The 21,644-nt window shown below is 38.9% G+C and overlaps 1 protein-coding gene across 1 annotated transcript in view; it reads left to right on the top strand.

The window, feature by feature from the left end:
- ENTREP2 (endosomal transmembrane epsin interactor 2) overlaps nucleotides 1–21,644 on the top strand; it is an 84,990-nt gene that overhangs the window by 23,844 nt on the left and 39,502 nt on the right. Inside the window, exon 2 of the mRNA XM_059858191.1 lies at nucleotides 8,666–8,722. Coding sequence (XP_059714174.1) covers nucleotides 8,666–8,722 — 57 coding nt within the window. The remainder of the gene's footprint in view (nucleotides 1–8,665; nucleotides 8,723–21,644) is intronic.

The raw sequence follows: 21,644 nt of genomic DNA, 5'->3' as shown, positions 1-21,644 counted from the left end.
GTACAATGCAGGTTTTATTTGATGCAGTAAGGAGCCAATTTCTGTGGGTCTGAGTTCTGATGATGAATGATTCTGCAAAACCCCAGGAACAAATTTTTAGAGTAAAGTGTTTCACAATCTAGCAGTAATGTAAAAATGCAAAACTGCTCTTTTAAGACTCTAAGATGATTTTCCTCTTAATCTTGACACACAGTTCCCATTATATTTACCAGAATAGAGTCAGGTGGAATAAGCCTTTGGACTCCTTAAGCTTGATTTTTCTGTGGGAAAAGGGTTTATGTAGGGGGATCCAGTATGGGTAAATGAAGGTGCTATAGAAGGTAATCTTATCCCCCAATGAGTTGCAGCTGGACCAATTACTAAAGATTAGAAGCAGGCCTGATCTGAACAGGCCACACCTGTAGCCAATGAGAACTAGTGGTATAAAAGAGTGGATTGGTGGGATCTGGAAGTGCCCCCAGCACTGGAGGTGAGGCTGCCCCAGAGCAGAGCAGGACAATCCCCTCCCTTGCCTGGCTGGCCATGCTGTGCCTGATGCCCCCCAGGACTCCTTGGCCCTTGTGGCTGCCAGGGCACTACTAACTCATGTGCAGCTTGCCATGAAATTCATCTTCAGAACCCCAGGTTTGTTGGCATGCTTGGAAGGCATCTATCCATCCTTAATTAAACCTGTGTTTATCCAAATCCATTTGTCCTTTCCCTCTGAAGTCCTGTTCTGGATGTGGTGACCAGCAGTCTGTAGTTGTTGGAGCTGCCTGGGAAGGGCTGTCTCAGGGAAGATGGTGAAAGCAGCAGCGTAGGTGGCTTTCACCAGGAGCATGGTGACAGAAGGCAGTAGGCTGAGGACAGAGTTTTTCTCATCTGACCATTTAATATTTACTCTGTTCCTTCATCTCTCTCATTGCTGCCTGTGCATCTTTAACCTTTTCCTTTTTCTGGTGGCACAGCCTGGAGGCAAAGCACTGATCATGCCCATTAGAGTATGAGCTCTATTGCTTTTTGATTAATCGCTCTCCATGTGCCCTGTGGCGCTGCAGTTTAAAATGTAGCTCCAGAAGATCTATGGAATTGGAGGAGTGGACCTTTCTCAGTACCAGAGATGTGCAGAGGCATTGCATTTTGTGTGCATTTGGAAGCCCTTCTGAGTCTGGGGCAAAGAAAATGCTCTTGTTATTGATATTTGGATTGCTTTATAATACACCTCAGCTTTCATCCCCTGAGAAATTGTGTCGGTAATTGAAAGAGCCATTGTCTCATTTCAGTTATCTAAACAATCTCAGTCTTCATTCTTATAATTATTGGAAGAGCCCAGCAGCAAAAATCTTTTTAGTAATTTCCTAATGCTACTGGGAAACAATATTTCTAGAATAATTTTCTGTACTGAGTCAATGATACAAGTCAAGATTGGTGTGAAAACCGATTAGGGAATGTCTCAAGAAATTTATCTCTTTTTTTTTTTCGGTCACAATAACATTATGGATATAAATCTTTTACAAAATACAATGAAACATAAAATGAAAATTCTGGAGGTGAAGATCTGATAGCTGGCTGATACCTTTGCCTTAGTAATAAAATAATATAGAAATTTTTGTTACTGGAATTAGGATAAATTAAAGTTTTCACACTTTCCACCCTTGAAGGAATGCAACTATCATGAAAGAAATAAAGCATGATTCATTTTATAGACTCATACTAGCTTTCCAATGATTTAAAGTGCATTATTTCTTTCATTACATACAATTAAAAATGTATCAGTAGTTTTGGAAAGGAAATTCAATATACTTGTAGGTGTGGAGGTTTCATCCCTGTTAGAAATCATCTTTGTAAATCTATTGCATGGAATGCACATAAACACCAAGAAAATAAATATTCAGATGAGGAAGGAATTGACACTTGAGTTTACTACACCTGCATAGAGATCTGTCATATTGGACAAACTGCTTCTAATTTCACTGATTTCTTTGGTTCAGTGCATTTTAATTAAGCTTTTGACTGCTGCCTCAGTAAACCCTTCCTGCTTCAAAGAATCGATAAGCTATCCACACTTGATCTGAGCTACTGTAGAGATGCTGAATATCATGTATGGGCAGCACATTTCTTCAGTCAATTATTTGTGAAAGAATTGCTTGGTCTGGCTTTCATTTTGAACGTTGTGGAACACAGCAGCTGGTTCTGCAGCACTGATGCCCCTGGTGCTACTCAAAGCAATTGTGTTATTTTGTTTCATCCATGGGTCATTCTGGAGAAGGGAAGTTGCTTGGGTTGGAAGGGAACTTTATTTTAAATTGAGAGAATTTTCCAAGAGCCACAAAATCTTCTTATGTTATCCCTTACAGTATCTCAATAGAATTTATTCTGACTTCAAACTCTTCCCCTATGAAACAGCACGTATTGAGCTCACTCTTCAGTCATCTGTTTATTTCAGGTTTGTTCATAAATAATCTAATACATTTGAAAGCTTGGAGGATTGGTTCCACACTGCTTAGTTACCTTTCTGTTTAAATACTCTTATGCTAATGGCTGTGTGCCTTATTAATGCTCATGGATTACATTATGGGGCATAGGAGATAATGTAATGGTGTGTTCTGTGAGTATGTTTAATAAAAACCAGATTAGAATTAAGACTGTATTGTGAGTCCCTGACATATCAGCTCTGTGCTTAATATCTTATCTAAATTCCTGTCCAGAGCTTCTAATACAGTTTGCATATTTTAGTGAAGTTGTGCATAACAGTTCTGAACCACTCAGAAAGGTATCAAGTACAGAACATATGAAGTTCTTTATAATTGAAATATATTTTATTCTGATATATATGTGCTCCATCAATGCTTGTTTTTCTCTGTATGTTAAATTGTTTCCTTCTAGAAACAAATTGCAGATGTGTAACAAGCAGATTCCTGATGGGTATGGAGAATGTTTGATAGGAATACAAAGCCAAAACCAAAAAAAACCCTCACCCTAGAGCTTAAAATGAGATCAGAACTGTGTGCTCTTAATACAGTCTGGTAGCTGTGTCAATGTATAGGTAATTTTAGTGTCCTGTTCTTGTGGGGCACCGAGGGATTTTGTTTCTCTGCTCCTGTTGCCATGGCAATTAGAAATAGATTAGTTTTAGGATCACAGTGGATAAATGAGAGCGACAAAGCTATGATGTAGTGTTTGTGAGTCAGGAACTCACTGAGTCTTTTTATAAAGTAGCCCAAAACTGTGCTTAAATCATTGTGGGTTTCTGGTTGCTGCTGACTTGCTTGTGTTTATCTTTCAGCATCCAGATCTTTTGCTGGTGGTTGCAGTCTGGTGGCGCTTGTGCTTTTTGTGTTAATAGGGGTGGAGCCTTAAATGAGAGAGCCATGCCTGGATTCTAGTGATAGCTGCATGTTGAACAGTTTGCATATTTGCTAATAAATATTTATGTTAACTATTTTAAAAGCTCTTTAGCCCATGACTGATTTTTACAGTGTTTTGGGTATGGTGTAATGGTACGGTTTTTATTAGCACCCACTCTTTAGGATGACTTTCCTGGAAGACCATTCCAAACCCAAGCCACTGTTCTGTATTTATCCATACAGTTTTCATGTGTATGTGTGTATATGCATTTTTCTTCTTCTGGTACTTGTTAATGCATTCATACCACCCTCACCCCAAGAGATTTTTATCCTTCCTGGTTTTCCAGGAATTGGAATGGAGAGTAATATTACTGGTGGGCTATTCCAGTTACTTTTCAGCTAATTCCCATGCAGCACAGTTCTTTTTCCTGGAGTGTGTATTTAACTTTACCAGCATTTTGCACTAATGGATTGCAGATGCTGCAGAGAGTGTTATTATAAGAAGATTTCATGCTCTGGTAGTAATGTGTCATGCTTTTATAGTCTCTGAGTATATGATAGTTGTGACATTACTCACACTGTATTTAATGCTTGCACTTTTTTTAATAATTGTCTACTATTTACAAGGGCTGTGGTAGATTTCACAGAAACATCACCCTAGAAGATATTTCAGCCATTGTTTTAGACTCTCTGAGGTACACCTAGCCCTAAAGGCAGTTGGGGATATTATTTGTTGAGGTGCAGTTGAATTCCACCCTTCCGGGCACATTTGAGTTGACACAATAAATCTTTGCAGTAGTGTGTTCTCCTGCAGCCCAGAGAGGGGAGCCTTGGGAAGTGTCAGTGGCTTCAGGCCCTTGTGCAGGAGCACAGCTGCAGTTGTGCTTTGCTGGCTGAAAGCACTGGGAGTGCTGGGATTTCCCTTTGGCAGCCCAGTTCTGCCCTGCCCTCTCCCCTCAGCTGCCTGTTTGTGCTGTGCCTGTTCTGCCTGGCCCACCCTGATGGTGTTTGTCTGATGTGTTGTTACAAACTCTCTGGTTTCTGGGTTATCTGCCTGCCTTCACAACACACCTTTTTGAAAACACATACACAGATTTCTGTAAACACATAAATTTAGTTCTTAGAAGAGGCCTGAGAAGGAATTTCTGCAATTACTGAGAAGAATTTGTTTGCTTATTTTCGTGTGACTGAATCCATTGCTTAGAGAATTGGTCTGGTATTTACAAGCTGAAAACATGACTAACCCCTAAACTGGTAGAAAATAACCAAATTACTTGATATATGTTGTATCAGGATGAGCAAGGGAGCAGGAATAAGAATAGAGAGTAAAACTTGAAAAAATATAAATAAAAACAGAACATGAGTTCTATAACTCATGCTCTATATTAGACTAGAAAACCATTTTTAGATCCTGGGTTGAACTAAGGGGAAAAAATAACTTTATTAAGCAAATTAATACACAGGTGTCAGTAATTTTAGTTTCTATCGTTTTTTGTACCTTGATAGTGTTTCACTATACCTAGTGTGGCTTTAATTAATATTTATATAAATATAGGGTTTGTGTAGTTCAGAAAAGAAGTTTAAAGGAACCATACTAGAGAATGTATTACATGCAAGAGCCATTTTGGAGTTGGAGGCTTGGAAAGCAGATGATTTGAGATACACTGAGGGACTGCATCATCTGATCTGTCCCATATCCAAAGTCAGAGCCCTCTCAATTTCTAGGGATTCACCAGACTGTGGAGGCAAAATGCTGGAAAAGACACCATCGAGGGCTAATCCTTTGTTTGCAGTCCCTGGACTGGAAAGTAATTTTACCTTCTGGTTTTGTCCTGCCTCAGTATGTGCCTGTTAAAGTAAATGCATCTTTGTCATGCATGAGCACCACTTGCACTGATGATAATGGAGTTTTCATATGCATGTTGAGATGCTGCAGAAGTCAGCACTACTGTACTCTGTTTTTTCTCTGTGCATCAGCATTGTGGTAATCAGCAGATACATATATCTACATATATCTGTGGGAATTCTCCTTAAGAAATCTGGCAAAGCTACTTTTTTGAATGATTTTAGTAGCTGTTATTTATTTCAATTATTATGTGATGGGGAGGTTCACTACAATTCAGCAGATGGAAGTTGGGTCCAATGTAGTAGATAAATGTACTCTGCAGGTTCTGAAATCTAAACACATTGCCCATGTTAAGGAATTGTTAAAATCCTTAAACTCCAATTTATTTTTATTTAAGAAAGAAAACATCTGTGCACAGAATACACATAGTGACATAGTGATTTTTGAAAAGCACAGGATACCATGTGGATTGCAATGTTGAGCTATTGAATATTCTGAGTGATTATTGTAAGTTATTTTGGGCCTGTAAATTACATACTACTTTTCAAATAATTGCTACTTTTGTGTAGAAATAAAGTGGGGTTTCTGCTCACTGTATTTAATGTTAGCGTTGTATTTATAAGTATAAGCTGAAGAGAAAACAAAACCTAAAGATTGGCTGGGGATTGGGGTTTTTTACTTGTTTGTTTGGGTTTGTTGGTGTGGTTTTGTTCTTAAATTCCTGATCATATTCAATATCAAGAGAAATCTGTAAATTTCTATTTTGATAGTAATTTGGTGTATTCTAACTAAATGTCATGATGTGATGTCCTCTGTATGATTTTTTTTTTCCTAGTTAGGTGGCTGTGCTCATTTGTAGGGGGATCCTGTATGGGTAAATGAAGGTGCTATAGAAGGTAATCTTATCCCCAATGAGTTGCAGCTGGACCAATTACTGAAGAGTAGAAGCAGGCCTGATCTGAACAGGCCACACCTGTAGGCAGTGAGCACAAGTGGTATAAAAGAGTGGATTGGGGGGATCTGGAGTCAGATGGCTGCTGCAAGGACCAGGAGCAGTCAGTGCTTAGAGGAGCTGCCTGTGAGGAACAGCGAGGAGGTATGGAGCTCTGGGGATATGAAATCCTTGCACTCTAGTCTAGTGATGTTAGGACTTGTGCTATCTAAGACAACACCCATTGTGGGTTAACGTGAGGTGCTTGGCACTGGAAGTAGCTGCACCTCAAAGCAAAATAAGCTTTTTGGGTAACACAGGGGACTAATGGGGCTTGGTAAATTACATGACAGCATTGTTGAGGTGATCTCTTATAATGGCAATATTAAACAGGTGGGACACTGAGTTCTTGTGTCTTTAATTAGTGTAAATTTTATCAAGTGGCCTGGCTGTGCTTGACCTTTTGCATGGAGAGCCAGTACAGTGAGTGCCACGAAGCTCACCTTTTCCAAACCAAAACACATGTACCTCTTTCATCTTGTGAGGCCTCTCTAAAGGTCAAACACAGCTGTAGTTCAGCTGAACAAAAGGGATCAGCTCCCTTCTTGCACCCTGTGCAATGCCACAAATAAGACAAGAGGAGTAGAGGTTTAATTCATGGAAGGGAGGTCACACAGTAAATGAAAGTAAGGATTTGCTACTCACAGGTAGTGCATTACAGTATCTTGGCTCTGACAATGTGACTCGGTGAATGCTGATTTACCTACAAATATTTTATGTATCAATACATGCTCTGGTTTGGAATGCAATTTCTTTCTTTTCCTAAAGGGTTTTCTTTAATAACCTCACAATTTCAGCCAGCCCATTTATTTAATTGAGAGCATGTTGCTGTCTAGCCAGCAGATAAACTAGCTAACCTTGTCATTTTACCTTCTGAGTGTGGTTCCACATTACAGGATTGTCAGCCCAGAGCCAAGTTATCATACAGTAATAATAAGCTAACATAGCTGTGTGAGCACATTTAATTAATGGCAAAGATGGAATTCTCGAATTTTCCTTCACTTGGCCAACATCCAGAAGTGTGTAACTCCTCTGCTGTAGGAATGCTGTGGAATACAAACTATGCACATTTGCATGAAGCATTATCTGGACAGTCTTTGATATCCATATGCTGGTCTTGGTTCATTTTTACTGTGCATTTATCTCCCAGCTGTTACATTTGTACTTCATTTAGAAACTAACACTGAGATTTCACTAAAAAACCTAATTTGAGGGGTCTTTTTTTAATGGCACAGCTACTAAAGAAAATACCAAAAGGCATATTTTCAACATGCTGTCCATCTGAATAATATTTTCAACAGCTGCTGCAGCTGTGGATATTGTCAGATTGTGAACTGTGCTTGAAACATGCTCACAGGGAGAGTGTCCACAGACTAGACTTTGTGAAAGATAAAACTGGGCACTGCTCAGTGCAGCTGCTCCAGATAACCAGCAGCTCCTTCTCCCCATTCCCACCAAGCATCACTAGACTGGATTGTTTCCAGCCTGGTTCCCAGTACAGTGTACATCACTTCTGCAGTGGCTAGATATAGGTGCATTTTTGTTTATTATGCTCTGCTATTTTTACACCCAAAAGATTGTTAGGAAAGCAGGATGGAGGGGGAAGGGTGACTAGCTAAGTATAGAAGTTATTGTTACACAGACTCTTTGCACAAGCTGAGGTGAAAAAATGACACTGTGGACTCTTGAAATAAATATATTGTTCATTCTTGTCTCTCATTCTTTTATTTGGGCTCTACTTTGTTATTTTTGTAATTCAGTGTTCTAACGAAAAGACTCCTCTCCACTTTTTTTCTCCTGCACCAGAGTCAATATCCCTCACCCCATTTCTTGTTTCTTTCTCCATTTTTAACTACATGTAAAGCTTATGGCAACTCAGCTGTAATTTGCATGTTATTTTAAAATACCTAAGATTAGCTTAGGTGTATAAAGGTCTGAATCCTGCTTGCTTTTGGTTTGTAGTATAGAGAGTAATGTATATGCTAATCAGTATGCTAAATCCAAGTTTTCATGAATGCATGGGTTCTCTCTCACACATAAGATCGAGTGGGGAGGTGGTTTGGGTGGGTGAAACAGAACAAAAAACCCTTCTGCTAATTTATCTGGGTACCTGGATGATTTTGTGATTGCTCTGTCATTACTCTCCCTTTTTTAGCTAATTTTCAATTGTGGAAAGAGATCCCAAGAAAATTTGCCCTAAATATTTATTCTTTAGTGTTTGATAGTATTTGGGACGGGGAGAGAAGAAATTTTTTTAAAGAACTTCTTGTGATCTGATCACAACTGAGTCAATCTGGCAGCTGGATTGAAATTTGTTTAAAAATAGCTCAGTACTAGTTCTGTTTATTTTTTATTGAGAATAAAAGGAAAGCATTTTGTTTTTAGTATTTTGTTTCCAGCATTCTGGAAATCATGGCTGTGTATTAACTTGATCTCATTACCTGCAGTGTTTTTAATGACCCTGGTGTAACCCTCATGTAGTAACTCTGCTCTCTGTTCCAGGTGCTGTTGTCAGGACTGATTGGTGTTGTTTCATGGAAGAGGCCCCTGTCCCTTGTGGTGAGCAACTCCCAGTGCTTTTGTCTTCATAGAGAAGCCTGATGGTCTGTGGGGATGATGTGGAGGCTGTTGTGTATCCTGATATTTATAAACACTTAGTACAAAAAGTTTGAAGCCTTTGCAGTTGTAATGTATAAACCACCTGGGTAAAAATATAATTTCCACTGTCTCACAAACAGACTATTGGTCTGCTTGTACCTTTTGCATTTAACTTAATTTGCCTAAAAATGCACTGCAGAGCAATCTTTTTAGCAGGTATCTGAATGGAAAAAAGCCCATTCCAAATTAGTAGTTGTTTGTCTTCATCTGCAGAAAGGTTTTCAGCTACATTATTATTTCTGTTGTGGGATTCATGTAGTTACTCTCTAATGAACAGTGATCCATTCTTTGTGTGTGCCTGCTAATAGAGTTTCAGTTAGCCTATTAATGTAAAGCAGTATTAGATGGAAATCAAGCTTACTAAAACCACGTGATGACTGTGTCAATTAGGATGTGTTAGCAGGTAAACATTGCCTTTGGAACAGTGTGCATGTGTAAGAGGGTAACAGAAACATTTGTAACATGGTACTGATGATAGTAGTGGAATAAAAAGCATAATGGACAGTATGAAATGCAGAGTCTTGTACTAATCAGAATAAGCTTGATTAGAACTGCAAGTATATCTTTTAGTGTTATGAACTCAGACAGTAGGCAGAGCTCACACCACTGCAATAAATAATCACACATCAGAAATGTTATCCAGGCCTGTTGAGACCTGTCTTCTCTGATTCCTGAGCAGTCACTTGCATGTTGTGAATTCAGCTGGGCTTTCTAATATCCACTCCTTCAGTGAGATGTAAATAGGCAGTCATGGTCAGTGTAATTCAAGGAAATGAAGATAAAAGGGAGGAAACAGTAATGGTAACATTGATGTTTGCAGAACAGCTCATCTTCCTAAAATCTGCTCTAGGAAATTATTTATTTCCAAGAGTAAGCTTAATGCTCTTGATTTAGATCCTGATCTCCTGCATTGGCCCTTGGTGGTGCCACAGTAATCAGCTGAAGAATGGGGACAGAGATGGTATTTTTCACTTCTGTGTGTGATGAAGCTGTGCAGTGGTTTTGCAGTGGCTGCACACTGTCCTGTTTTCCTTGCTGAGTTGTAAATACCTTTGAGTAGTTGGACCCCACGTGTGCAGGGTGCCTCTTCTGATTAGCAGTCAATAATGTGCAACTTTACAAGCTCACAGCACAAAGTACCACCAACATGCTAATGAGCCATGTTTCTCCTGATCTGTTTATACAACACATATGCCAAACACATATGGTCAACAATTACCTTTTAACCTATTTCATAGTGCTATAAGCAGCTAGACAATCAAGTACAATGCGTGCCTCTTTTGTTGCAGCGTGTTACAAAATCTGGCATTGCCGAGAGTGATAGCAGAAAGACACATAAATAGCTTTATCATTTGAAGCTATGAATAAAGTTATATAAAATTAAACCATGCAACATCTGTGGTGTCCTGAAAACTGGTGAAAGTGTGATAATATTTTTAAGGTGCCAGTTTTCTGCATATCTTGGATTTGTGACTAAAGCTGGTTTATAACAACCAGTGTTTTGACTATTGCTGAGCAGCACTTGTGCAGTATCAAAGCTTTCTGGTTTTCCCACACAGCATCACTTGCTTTGGCTTTTTTCTTCCTATTTCCTTTGCTTATTAAACTATCTTTATCTCCATCCACAAGTGTTTTTTTTTTTCACTTGTGCTTTTCTAATTCCCTTCCAGTCCTGCTGCAGGGGGCAGTGAGTGGGTGGCTGTGTGGTGCTTTCCTGCTGGCCAGGGTCAGCCCCCCACACTGCTGGATGTGCCTTGCTCAGCACTGTAATCATACAGGGTTTTCCCACAGATGCAGGGTCTCTTCTTTGCAGGTGTATCATTTTCTGCAGGCAAAAAGAGGAAGTGGAAGAAGCATTGAACAGAGATTGTTCATCAACCATTGATTTCTGGCTGTGTCATACGAGAAGTTTGTTATGCAGTATTGGTGTAGAAATGAGTGTGTGTTCCATAGTTTAACACTTTGGAACCAAAGTCAAAACTGAGAGTAGTTGTGTATTTATGAGCTATTAGTATGAATGCTGCTTTGTATTCTGCATTCAAACACTTAAAAATGTGTATGTACTAAGGACGTTTTACTGCAATATTAATGTGCAGAAATTTTAGAAGTTTTCCTGCTGAAGTGTCTTTGCATATCTTAATCATCTGGAAAATTCACCAGATTTTTTGTTAGTTTATCTGAATTTTCTTGGTCACCTCCTAGCCATCAGTTGCTTATGTTGCCAAAACACTTTATACATGCAAGGAGACAGTGTCTGTTATCAAACCTGTACTTACATTTACCAGAGGAAACACTCAGGCAAAGGAGATATTTAAATTGCTCACACATTGATTTTGAACAGTATTTTCTGTATGTTTCAGATGTTTCCTCATTAAATTTTCTCTATTTTCATTTTGAAATCTCAGGGTATTGGTAGTGCTTTCAGAAAATCTCTCAAGGGTCCCTTTTTTGGAAACCAAGTGCTGGCTGTGTCACTACCACTGCTTAGTGTTAAAATGCAGTGGTAAAGTAGGAATTTGTTTCCTTGTGGTTTATAAAAGTGTCTGAAAATTGGGAGAGAGCTTGTGGAGCACCTGAGGCAGAATTACCTTGTAAAAAAGCTTTAAATTGTGCAGTCAGATTATTTTTCTGTTACAATCTAATCTATGGTAATTGCAAATCTGTTTGTGCTAAGGAGATTAATTCAGCCTCTGAATTGAGTTGAAAGCCTCTCTGTTGCCATCTGGCATTTGGGTGACCCCCGAAAAATATTTTTATATTTCTAACTGAAAGTTTTTACAGTAAGCTGATAGATTTCATATTTTTTTCAATGAACTGAAATGTGGGGTTTCTTAATGTCTGTGAATGTCAGTGAGCACAAGGTAATACTACTTATTAATAAATGATCTTGATCACTTAGAATAGCTGTTTGAAAGCATTTGGTATGAAATGTGCATTCCAGATCCAGTTCTGTGCACCAGTGAACATGCAAATCAGTGCATGTATAACTCAATGTGTTGTCCCTTCAGATGAACCATTATTTCAAGACTTTTTTGTGTTTGATAAGCACATAGGATTTTCTTCATTTCAGAAGAGAAGCTGTCCTAAATAGCTGCAGTTCAACCTGCATATCAGGCAAAAGGATGAACTCCTGTGTAAAGTCTCAGGCTGCATCCGTAGTCAGACTCATTCAAATACAAAAACTGACTTTTTAAAAAAATATTCATCTTGGGTCAGTTTGGTAGTTGTTGCAAAATGAGAGATTTTTCTTTCTAGAATTCCAGTGAAAAACTTGAATTAGTTGAAATTCTGACTTGAATATTTTTCCTTTTTTTTTCTGTAAAAATCATTAGAAAGATATCTACATTGAAAAGGGAAATTACTAATAATTTTAAATCAATACATTCACATATACTCTTACCCCCTAAGATGCATGAATATGTAAAATTGGTGGAAATGTTTTTCCTCATTGATTATCTCCTCTCACTAAATATGACTGCAGACTAAAGTAGGAATAACCGAACTTCAGATGAAACCTAAAATGTATAGAAATAGTGTATTCGTATTATGTAGATAGTGTATTATATAAGAGTAAGTTTCCTAAATTCTGCTTGGTGAGGTGGAGTGTTGGCATGTTCCTGGCCATGCTGCTCAACCTGAGCTCCTAGAGTAGCTTAGGGGTGAGGCAAGTCTTTTTAAACTCTTGTAGGGGAATTTGCAGCTTCCTTTCTGATGAAATCTGGGAGAAATATTTGAATTTTAAAAAGAAAAACAGTGGTTTTCCTCCCTCCAGTACCCACCCTCAAGCAGAGATTTGGTTTGGTTCCTGGGATAAAAAGATGGTCTATGTAGTGGAGAGGTAATGTCAGCATAAACAGGTCATGCCTGCAGAGAAGAGCAAGTGCAGGAATGCTCAGTGTGGGAGAAGAGCAGAGTCTGAGGCAGCCATCCCCTGTGTGTCACTGCTGACTTTGATACCTGTGTGATGCTGAGAGGAGCTGCACAACATCCCTCTGCCTTAACAGAGCCCTTGATCACTCTGCAGTATCAGTTCAGCCTGAGTGTTCTTTGAATTCCTTGATCAAAATGTTCATTAGGAACCCTGCTATTAGACAAACTCTTGTCTTTGAGGCTGGAGCATGAGTTTAAAGGTGAACAAAACACTGGGTGAGAACAAGTGCATCTTACATACCTGTGTTTTTCAGTTTCTGATGAGCTGGGCAGGGCTTGAATGCTGGGTATTGCTGCTTTCAAAAATAAACTTGGGAGGCTGCAATAACTTCTGTTTGGAAAGCAAATCCACTGCTGGTTCAAAAAGCAGCTCTTCAGATGTAAAGCTGTAAATTTGGATCAGAGCTGATGTGAGCCCAGGCTTTGGAATGGAGAGCGGTGTGTTTTTCTTTGACCTCTTTTCTGGGAGCTTGGAAGGAAACCAACCCAAATTCAGAGGAGCTGAATACCAAATCAGGGGGAAGAGAATTGTGGGGGACTGGGACAGGAAGGAGAAATTGAAATGTGAGCCTGGCAACGTGAAGAAGATAGACATCAAAAGATTTGAGAAGAATAGGACCTAGATGACCAGGCAGAAGTGGACCAAAACTATGTTAATAAGAAATCATACAATAGGATCTGTGATGTTTCAGAGATTCAGCACCACAAGCACCATAAATAGCTGAATTGTAATAGATTTGTAGCTTAGTTCTGAACTATTTCAGTGAAGAAAGTGTAGGCTGTGAATAGTATTTTCCTATACTTGGGACAAAGTTAAGTTTTCTTTGCCTCTTGCCTTCCTGTTCTCCCTTCCCTGAGGGCTGGTTGTACAAAGCACTGAGGTGGCTGTTCTGCTCTGGTCACCAAACTGCATCATCTGTCTCTGCACACTGGGGTTGTGCTAAAAATCTGAGACAGCATCTAGAAGTGAGGTTAGTGATTTAGTGATAACTGTATTCCAGGTTACATCAGTTTGAAAGTAGATTTAAAATATATTTCCCTTCCATTGAAGCTGCTTCTCTTTTATATTTGTTTCAAGCTGATGCCTTGAGAGGTCTTTTCCCAATGTACAAACTGTTGGTTTAGGCCATGAAATAATGTTTCTTGTTGGATTGAGGAGAGGGTCTGAAAAGTGTGGTCTTCAAAATTTGCAATTTGAATTTGTGTAAACTCTGATTACATTCATGTTCCAAATTTTTTTTGAAGGCAAGTTAATATATCCTTTTAGCTTTTAAAATGTGCACTGCCTATTGATTTTTTTTTTTTTAACTTAGACTGGTGATTCCCTTCTGTCTTCTTTAATGTAATGAAACAACTGCCAGAAAAACCCAGCCCCCGTGCCCTTTCATTAGAATAGACCTGACGGAAGAGGGGAGAAAATGGAGAATGACCCAGTAGAGTTGTGAACTGGGTGAGAAAGAAACAGCACTTGGGATGGAAACAGAAGAAGTGAATCAGGGACATCAGGGTGAAGCATCTCTTTAGAATGAACGTGCTACGTCCTCTATTACATCTCAACACTTCTTAAAGCTTTCTCTTGCCTAGGTCTCAGTGTGCATCTCTCTGACACCCTTTTGGCCAAGGCTGCCTGTTCCTGGGCCCAGCTGCCACTCATGTGAGAATCCAGACTCCTCTGCTGAGCATCCATGTGCTAGGTAGTTATCCCCAGTGGCAGAGTTTAAAAAGACCACAAGCAGCTTTTCCTGAAGAGCAGACAGACCCTGCTGGGGTATAACTCCTGCCCCTTCCTAAAGAAGCACTTCTTAATTACCCTAAAGCAGCCCCTGCTCCTGCCCATCTGCTGCCAGCGCTGGTGTTGCCATGGCAGCAGCTCCTGCTGGCACATTCCTGCCCTAGGGAACTGTCACAGCTCCAGTCCCAGTGCTGCTGCCTGCAGTGGAGAGTGTGCTGTGGGTGCAACATTCACCTCTCTTCAGCCCATCAGTAATTCCCTTGTTCTCACAGGCTTTCTAAATATATCTGCTGATGGTTCTTTCATCTCATCTGCTCCTTCTTTTAGAAATGCAGGCTGCATCCCATCTGCTCCTGGAGTTCTTGGCAGCCTTTGCACAGTCTTAATTTCTTCAACTCTTTCTTGGTGAGAGCCTGGTTTGCTTCAGCATTTCTTCTTCCTCCTTGGAAAATGAATCCCGTGTCACGAATCACTGGGGCTGGCTAGTTGGGCAACGTGGGAGCTATTTGTTAAACTTGGTATTTTGTTTTCAAATGGTGAGGAAACACGACCTTCAAAAATTTATTTGAGACAGCTGAGCTTCATTTGAAATGTTTTTAAAAGTAGAATAAATGTTTGTATGAACTCTAATATAAAGCATTTTGAAGTGTGATGGAGTTGGGAATGGGTATCTCACTCTTTGTGCTCACATAAGCAAAACTCATGTGAGTTTAGTTTTATTTGTGTGGACAGATGGAAGGAAACACACTGTTACCCAAAGAGAATCTAATTATCCTGTGCTTGTTGAAGAAAAATACTTTAATTTCAATGGGATTTGCTTGCCAGGTAAATCACAGTTTAGATCCTGAGCTAGACATGAGTGTGATTGAGTGTTTGGGTTTCCTTACTACAAAGACTATAAAACCTGCAACAGCATTATGGATTAAATTCTACTTCAGATATATGAGGAAAGGTCTTTGAAATCCTAAAGTTCATTTACTGATGGATCTCCATCAAGTTATTCATGTGAGTCTTGGGAGACGTGTGTGCAATTTTTCTTGAAATGGCCAAAACTAAAGTGAGTTTGCATTACAATTGAACTGGAAAGAGCTGCTGCCACGTTGAAGCCTTGCCTCAGAAACTAATAGTGAAAATGCTCCTGTGCTCTTGGTGGAGACCAGCTCTTGTGGCTCCTGGCCCTGCTCACCTGGCAGGATTTTCCTCCTCAGGGATGAAAGTCAGAGCTCTGGTGTGTGAGGGCTCAGAGAGACCACGCAGTTGTTAATTAATGAGAATAATTGCAAGTGAGTAGTTAATTGCTATTAATATGTTGGGAAAGACAGATGCAAAATATCTGTGTGTGTGACCTTTACATCCTGCTTCTGTCTCATTACACTTCTGCCAGGAAGGGCTGCTCACAGAGCTTTTGATGCCTGTCCTTGTCAGCAGGACAACATGAGCTTTATTTCCTCAGGGAATCCTGCTACAGATGTTGGGGAAGGTTAATTTATTGGAGTAGCATTTCAGTGACACGTGCATGGAGGTGAAATCCTTCCTGCAATGTGACACTTGCAAAAAGTAATGTATTGTTTAGGTGGATGAACCCATTAGGCAGCTGCTATGGAAGTATCAACTCAGTCTTATGTAGATTTTCTTAAAAGCCATTAGACTACTCGCATTGTTGAAGAAAATGTATTCATTTTCATTTACTCATTTATCTGTTTTGTTTAAATATACATTATTGCATGCAAAGCTAAGTTAGCTCATTAATTCTTGTAATCCTAAAGGTCTAAAGATCCTAAACATCAGCTTTCTTTTTCTGTTCTGTTGTTGTTGTGGAACATTTTTGAGACACAGTGTCTTACTTTTTAATTTTAAAAAAGTTTCAGTTTCTACTTCCTTCAAGAGTATGTTGGAAGGAAAATTAAACTAAAATGGCTGAGGTAGTTGCAAATTTTAGGTCTGGCTTATGTGGTCAAAATTCTACTCAGAAAGCATTATATTTGAAGTTCTTATTATCAGGCTGTTTATCAACTCCCCTTTTTCCACTTGACTGTAGAAATTACACTTTAAGTTAAATTTCATGCGCATGGATTTTTTATTTGGGGGAGCACTGGTGCATAAATGTAAATGTCAGTGATAAAAATTAGACAATACAACTACTATTTAAAAAAATGTGTCCAAATTACTGATTTTGACTGCACATAGAGTAGAAATAATATATAATTTATGATAATAAATTATTATTACAAGGTTGCATTGTTGCAGTATTAGCTGCAGATAATTGAAGGATTCCTTTGATTGCTTATTTTCATGTAGCAAACTTCAAATTAGCCTCTTTAGCATATTAGCTGGCAACTCCCCATTGTCCTTCTAACAGATTACTAGACAAAACCTAAACTTGTTCTCTGCTCTGAAACTAATTACCTGCAAACTATTTTTGTAACAATTACTGTTAGAAGTGTGTCACATTATTTGAATAATTCAAGAGAGAGCTTGAATTTTATCGGAAAAAAAAAGGGTATAGCTCCTCTTGTTTCTCTTTGATATGGCAGTAGTCTGCAGGCCCCTTGATGGTCCTTTTGGGTCCCTTCCAACTCAGAATAGTCTGTGATTCTGGAAGGTGTAGATGCTAAAAGGGTTAATTGGAATAGAAAGAGCAGAAAATTAGTAGATGCTGATATCTATTTTTGACAAATTTCTGGTTAATGTTCCTGAGCTGAGAGCACAAGGTCTTTATTACTAAATCAGGCCCCCTCTTACAGTTTCCTAAAAAACCCTACAACAAACAGTGTAATTGCTGGAGCTGTAACAGAGCATTACAGAAACAACAAACACCTGTTGCTGTGTGTAGAATGTGACAGTACTTCACTCACTCTGTCTTTTCATCTGATCCCACTTGAGGAAATTACCTGTATGCCCATTGCTTCTACCAACAGGGAATTCCTTGGAGGTATTGAATATCTTTTATTATGAGATATTAGGAGACTTGTTTTGATATAAATGCACCTTTGCATTTGTCTGTCACTCTGCTCCTGCACACAGAGCCAGGGCTGCATTTTGGATTCCAGGGTCCTTGAAAAGCCTTGGCAGCAGCTACCAAACTCCTCACTTTATTGATGGTGGTGTTGTTTGCTGCACAGTGAAACAGGAGGAAACCAAAATACTCCTTCTGCTCTTTAAATAGGTGTTATTTTGTGTGATGCAAGTTCTGCTGCCAACACCCAGTGCCCCTCTCTGTTGCCCACGGGGCTGTTACCAAAATTCACATAATTCTCCAAAGCTACAGCGTGCTGACTCTTGCTGGAAGCTGATTGCTACTCTGGCAGTAAACAAAACACAGTCACAGGGAGGCATCATTTTTTCTTGTAAATCAAAACCAGTAGCATTGTTTATAATCTTAAATAAAATCATATTTGAAGTTAGAATTTTCCACAGAATATTTTAATAAAAATATAGAAATGAAGATACAACCAAGCAACAAGTAATAAATTAATTAAATTCCAAGATCTGTCTGAATGAAAGCAAGTTAATAGGGCCATAAAAGGGTCAGTAAAATCCCAGACACCAAGTTCAAGTTCAGAAGTTTTCATCTGAACTATTTAGCTTTGAAATTAGAAATAGTTGCATGGATTTTCATATTTATACTGAGATTTCAGCTTTCCTTTACAAAGTTAAATAGCTTAACTGGAGTCAAAAGGAATTTAATGTGGAGAATATGTAATTTAATTGAATAATGACAGGAATTGAACAGGCTAATACAATTTAGGATAAAACAGGATATAATTTATGGTTCCTAACATAAAAACATTAAAATCTTTAGCCTGATGCTGTGCCACACTACAGGGAATATTTCTGCCTATTTAATATAGAACGTTGCTTTAGACTTAGAGAAAATATTTTTGTTCAAAGCTTTATTTTAATTTAGGCAAAAACCGGGGAATACTGAATTAAACAGATCTGAAATGCCAACACTTGTCATCCTGTCTCTTCTTGGCAAGCATTGAGAAATCATGAAAATAAATCTATTCTGAAGCAAATAATGGGAAGATAAATTTTGTTGTTTCTTGTACACTTGCAAACCATGAGTCAAGAGTGCTGGTTTGAGTGCCATTTCTGTTTAGTAAGGTTTTCAAATGGGCTCATTTAAAAAGTATATGTTTTATCCATTTAAACCTATAATATATAATGAGCATTCAGCATCTGGCTGATCCAACAGGTAGCTTCTGGCTGTATCCCAGGTAATCTTGTGTTAGCTTAGTCCTGGCACAGTTGCTGATCTCACTCCTTCATAGCTCTTGGTGATGATAAATTTTCAGGTTTGCTTCTGGTGTTTAACCTTCTGCACCTCTGTCAGGGAAACTATAAATTCTGTAGCACAAATAATGAAAAATGTTACTGTCTGCAGTTCATGTAAGACAAAGTTCTGTGAGCAAAATACCCTGGGGCAATTTTTAAAATCTACTTATACAGTGGTTTGTAGAGACAAGCAGGTTTACCTCTGGCTATTCTTGCTGTTTCACAGATAAGAAATGTGTGTGTTAAAAGGAATGTATTTTAAATCTCATTGAATATACCCACACATATTTAATGTCATTGGAAAGAAAGCTGTAGTACCTCATTTCAAACTACAGTGTCTCAAAAAAATTGCTTTCTGCAAGTGATTTCAGTGTAAACCAAAGTTCGTTCAAGGAGATTTTCTGACCTTTCAGGAGCTGCAGGACAGGAATTAACAGGAAATACATGCAGACACAGTATCACAGGTGCAGAGGATTGACAGATTTACAGAAGGCAGCCTATCATGGCCATGCCTGCTTTTATTCAAAGTACCCTGCACAGGAGAGTTGAGTAATATGCTTCATCAGCACAGAGGGTGTCTCAGTGTTCATGTCTTGACTATCAAACCTGCAAACCACCAGGGGAAGCAGTGATTGAAATGCCAGCAATGAAGAAGCAATCCTGTTTCATATATATCTCCAAAATGAAAGTGTGAGGAATGAAATGAAATGTTGCTTTTAGAAATAAGGTTTCATGTGATACAATATTAACATCTCTTTGGGAGGACTTTAATTATTTTGCATGTAGAAACTTCTTCCTGCTTGTAGTAGAAAGTATTTCTCCAAAATGTGATGTGTGCTGCTCCTTTTTACTGTGCTCTTGGTGTGCATATATGCAGCAGTGAGTGGGTGGTTTGGGTCACTTAAAGAATCCCCATCAAAAGTATTGGCAAGACAGAGTTTAATATAAATTTGTGAAAGTCACAGAGTCATAGGCTGTGTTGGGAGAGAGGTCACCTCGTCCCAGCCCCTGCCAGGGGCAGGCCCAGCTTTCCCTAGAGCAGATTGCTCAGAGATCCCCCCAGCACTGCCCGGGATGGGGATCCTCCCTCAGCCTCCTGGCCACGCTGCTCAGGGTGCAGCCCAGGACAGAGGTGGCTTTCTGGCCTGCAGGCTCACATTGTCAGGCCATGCTGTGCTTCTCATCCACCAACACCCCCAAGTCCTCCTCCTCAGAGCTGCTCTCACTGCGTTCTTTGGTAGAAAGCTGTACATGGACAGAAAATCTAAATTGTTCATGTCTTATGTTGCAGGTCACAAACTGCAGTGCATGCTCAAGTTGGTTTGTTTGTTTTCCCCCTTTTTTACCTCCCATCAATTCAAGAACAAATTGTAAAAGACACAGTAAGGGCAAGAAGGTGCTTTGAGCCAGCTATCTCAAGGGTTAAAGATTTTGGGTTTTCAGGTGATACAGTTTTAATGGTGCCTTTGGGAAAGAAGATGAAAGGAAGTCTAAAGTTTATGGTAAAAACAAAAGAGAATAAATTACTTGAGGCCAGTTGTGAAGAAAAGAGAAATATTAAGAGGCAAAATTGAAAGTGATGAAAAAGAATGGAGGGCAGAGAATATATCAGCTTCTGTAAATCCTTTTTTTTTTTTTTTTTTTTTTTTGTGGTATCCATAAAATTAAGATGATTTACTTTGGGACATTCTGAAGGCAGGTGTAAGGTTGTATCTACATTTAAGAAACATAAAGGAAAAAATGTTCACAAATAATCTGAGAATACTAATAATTTTCTAAAAGGTCAAGTTATACTCAAGAGAGAACTAAAACCAACTTCCTTTATAGTGGAAAGATTATATAACCTGTTAGTGCTTAAGTTTTGGGGTTTTTTTCTTTTAGTATGGAAGGGCACTTTTTCTGGGCTCTCCCTTGCAAGGCATGGAGGGTGCTGATATTTTCATTCTGTGCAGATGTGTGTGGTGTGGTCTCTTGGGATTGCAAAGATGCACGCTCACTCTTGATGTGCTCTTCATATTTATACTTAAAGTAGTTCCCAGAAATGGAGCAAAAAGGGGAGCCTTGTGTGGGTCCATGTGCAAGATGACACCTCACTTAGTGAGGTTTTTATATAAATTTAAATCATTGCATCCAGACTGTTTAGTTGTGTAGAATTTGTTTCGGACTGTGGTACTATTTACATAGGAAGTCCTATTAACCTTTCTTCCATAGAGCCCTTTGTATAGAATATAAGCTTTGACTTCTCCAATTAGTTCTGCTTCCACCAAGTCATAATAAATCCATGGACTTGGCTTTCTGTTCCTGTATTAGTTGTTGGTGTCTTCTGGAGCTATGTGGCATTAATGCTCCTTGCTGATTTCTAGGAATATTTTATCTTGCTTATGTGTTGTACCTAGAAAGGTGAAGATCATAATGTTGTAGTTTTAAATCAGCATTAAGATGTCTTAGCCCTTCAACATCTGGCCTTTCTGTATTTACTTCAGTGGAAGTTTTGCCCTTGACCATTGGGTTGACTGTGTCTTACACTCTTTCTCTGTAGCTTCCTACTGCTCCTTCCAGCATGTCACACTGAGCTCTCAGAACAAATGTATTGTTTGGTAGCTCTCTGAGGAAAATTTTAGTGTGGAAATTAGCCATACTTGACTTCATAAATAATGTACATCTAACTTCTCTACAGTGTTTCACATTGTAATGTTGGGTCTCCATCAAAATCCACAATGGCCACTCTTTCAAAGGCGTTTATTTTTGTGTTTATTTTTACTGCTGCACCTGTACCAGTGTTAGAAAAGATTGATTGGTGGTAAAAAAAATTAAGCACACTGAACATGTTTTTTAATGTCTGTAAATATGGTAATTGATACTTTTGTGCCTCCTTTTCTCTGC

The sequence above is a fragment of the Haemorhous mexicanus genome, chromosome 13 (assembly GCF_027477595.1).
Source record: "Haemorhous mexicanus isolate bHaeMex1 chromosome 13, bHaeMex1.pri, whole genome shotgun sequence".
Taxonomy (NCBI): domain Eukaryota; kingdom Metazoa; phylum Chordata; class Aves; order Passeriformes; family Fringillidae; genus Haemorhous; species Haemorhous mexicanus.
This window is presented reverse-complemented; position numbering and strand designations above follow the sequence as displayed.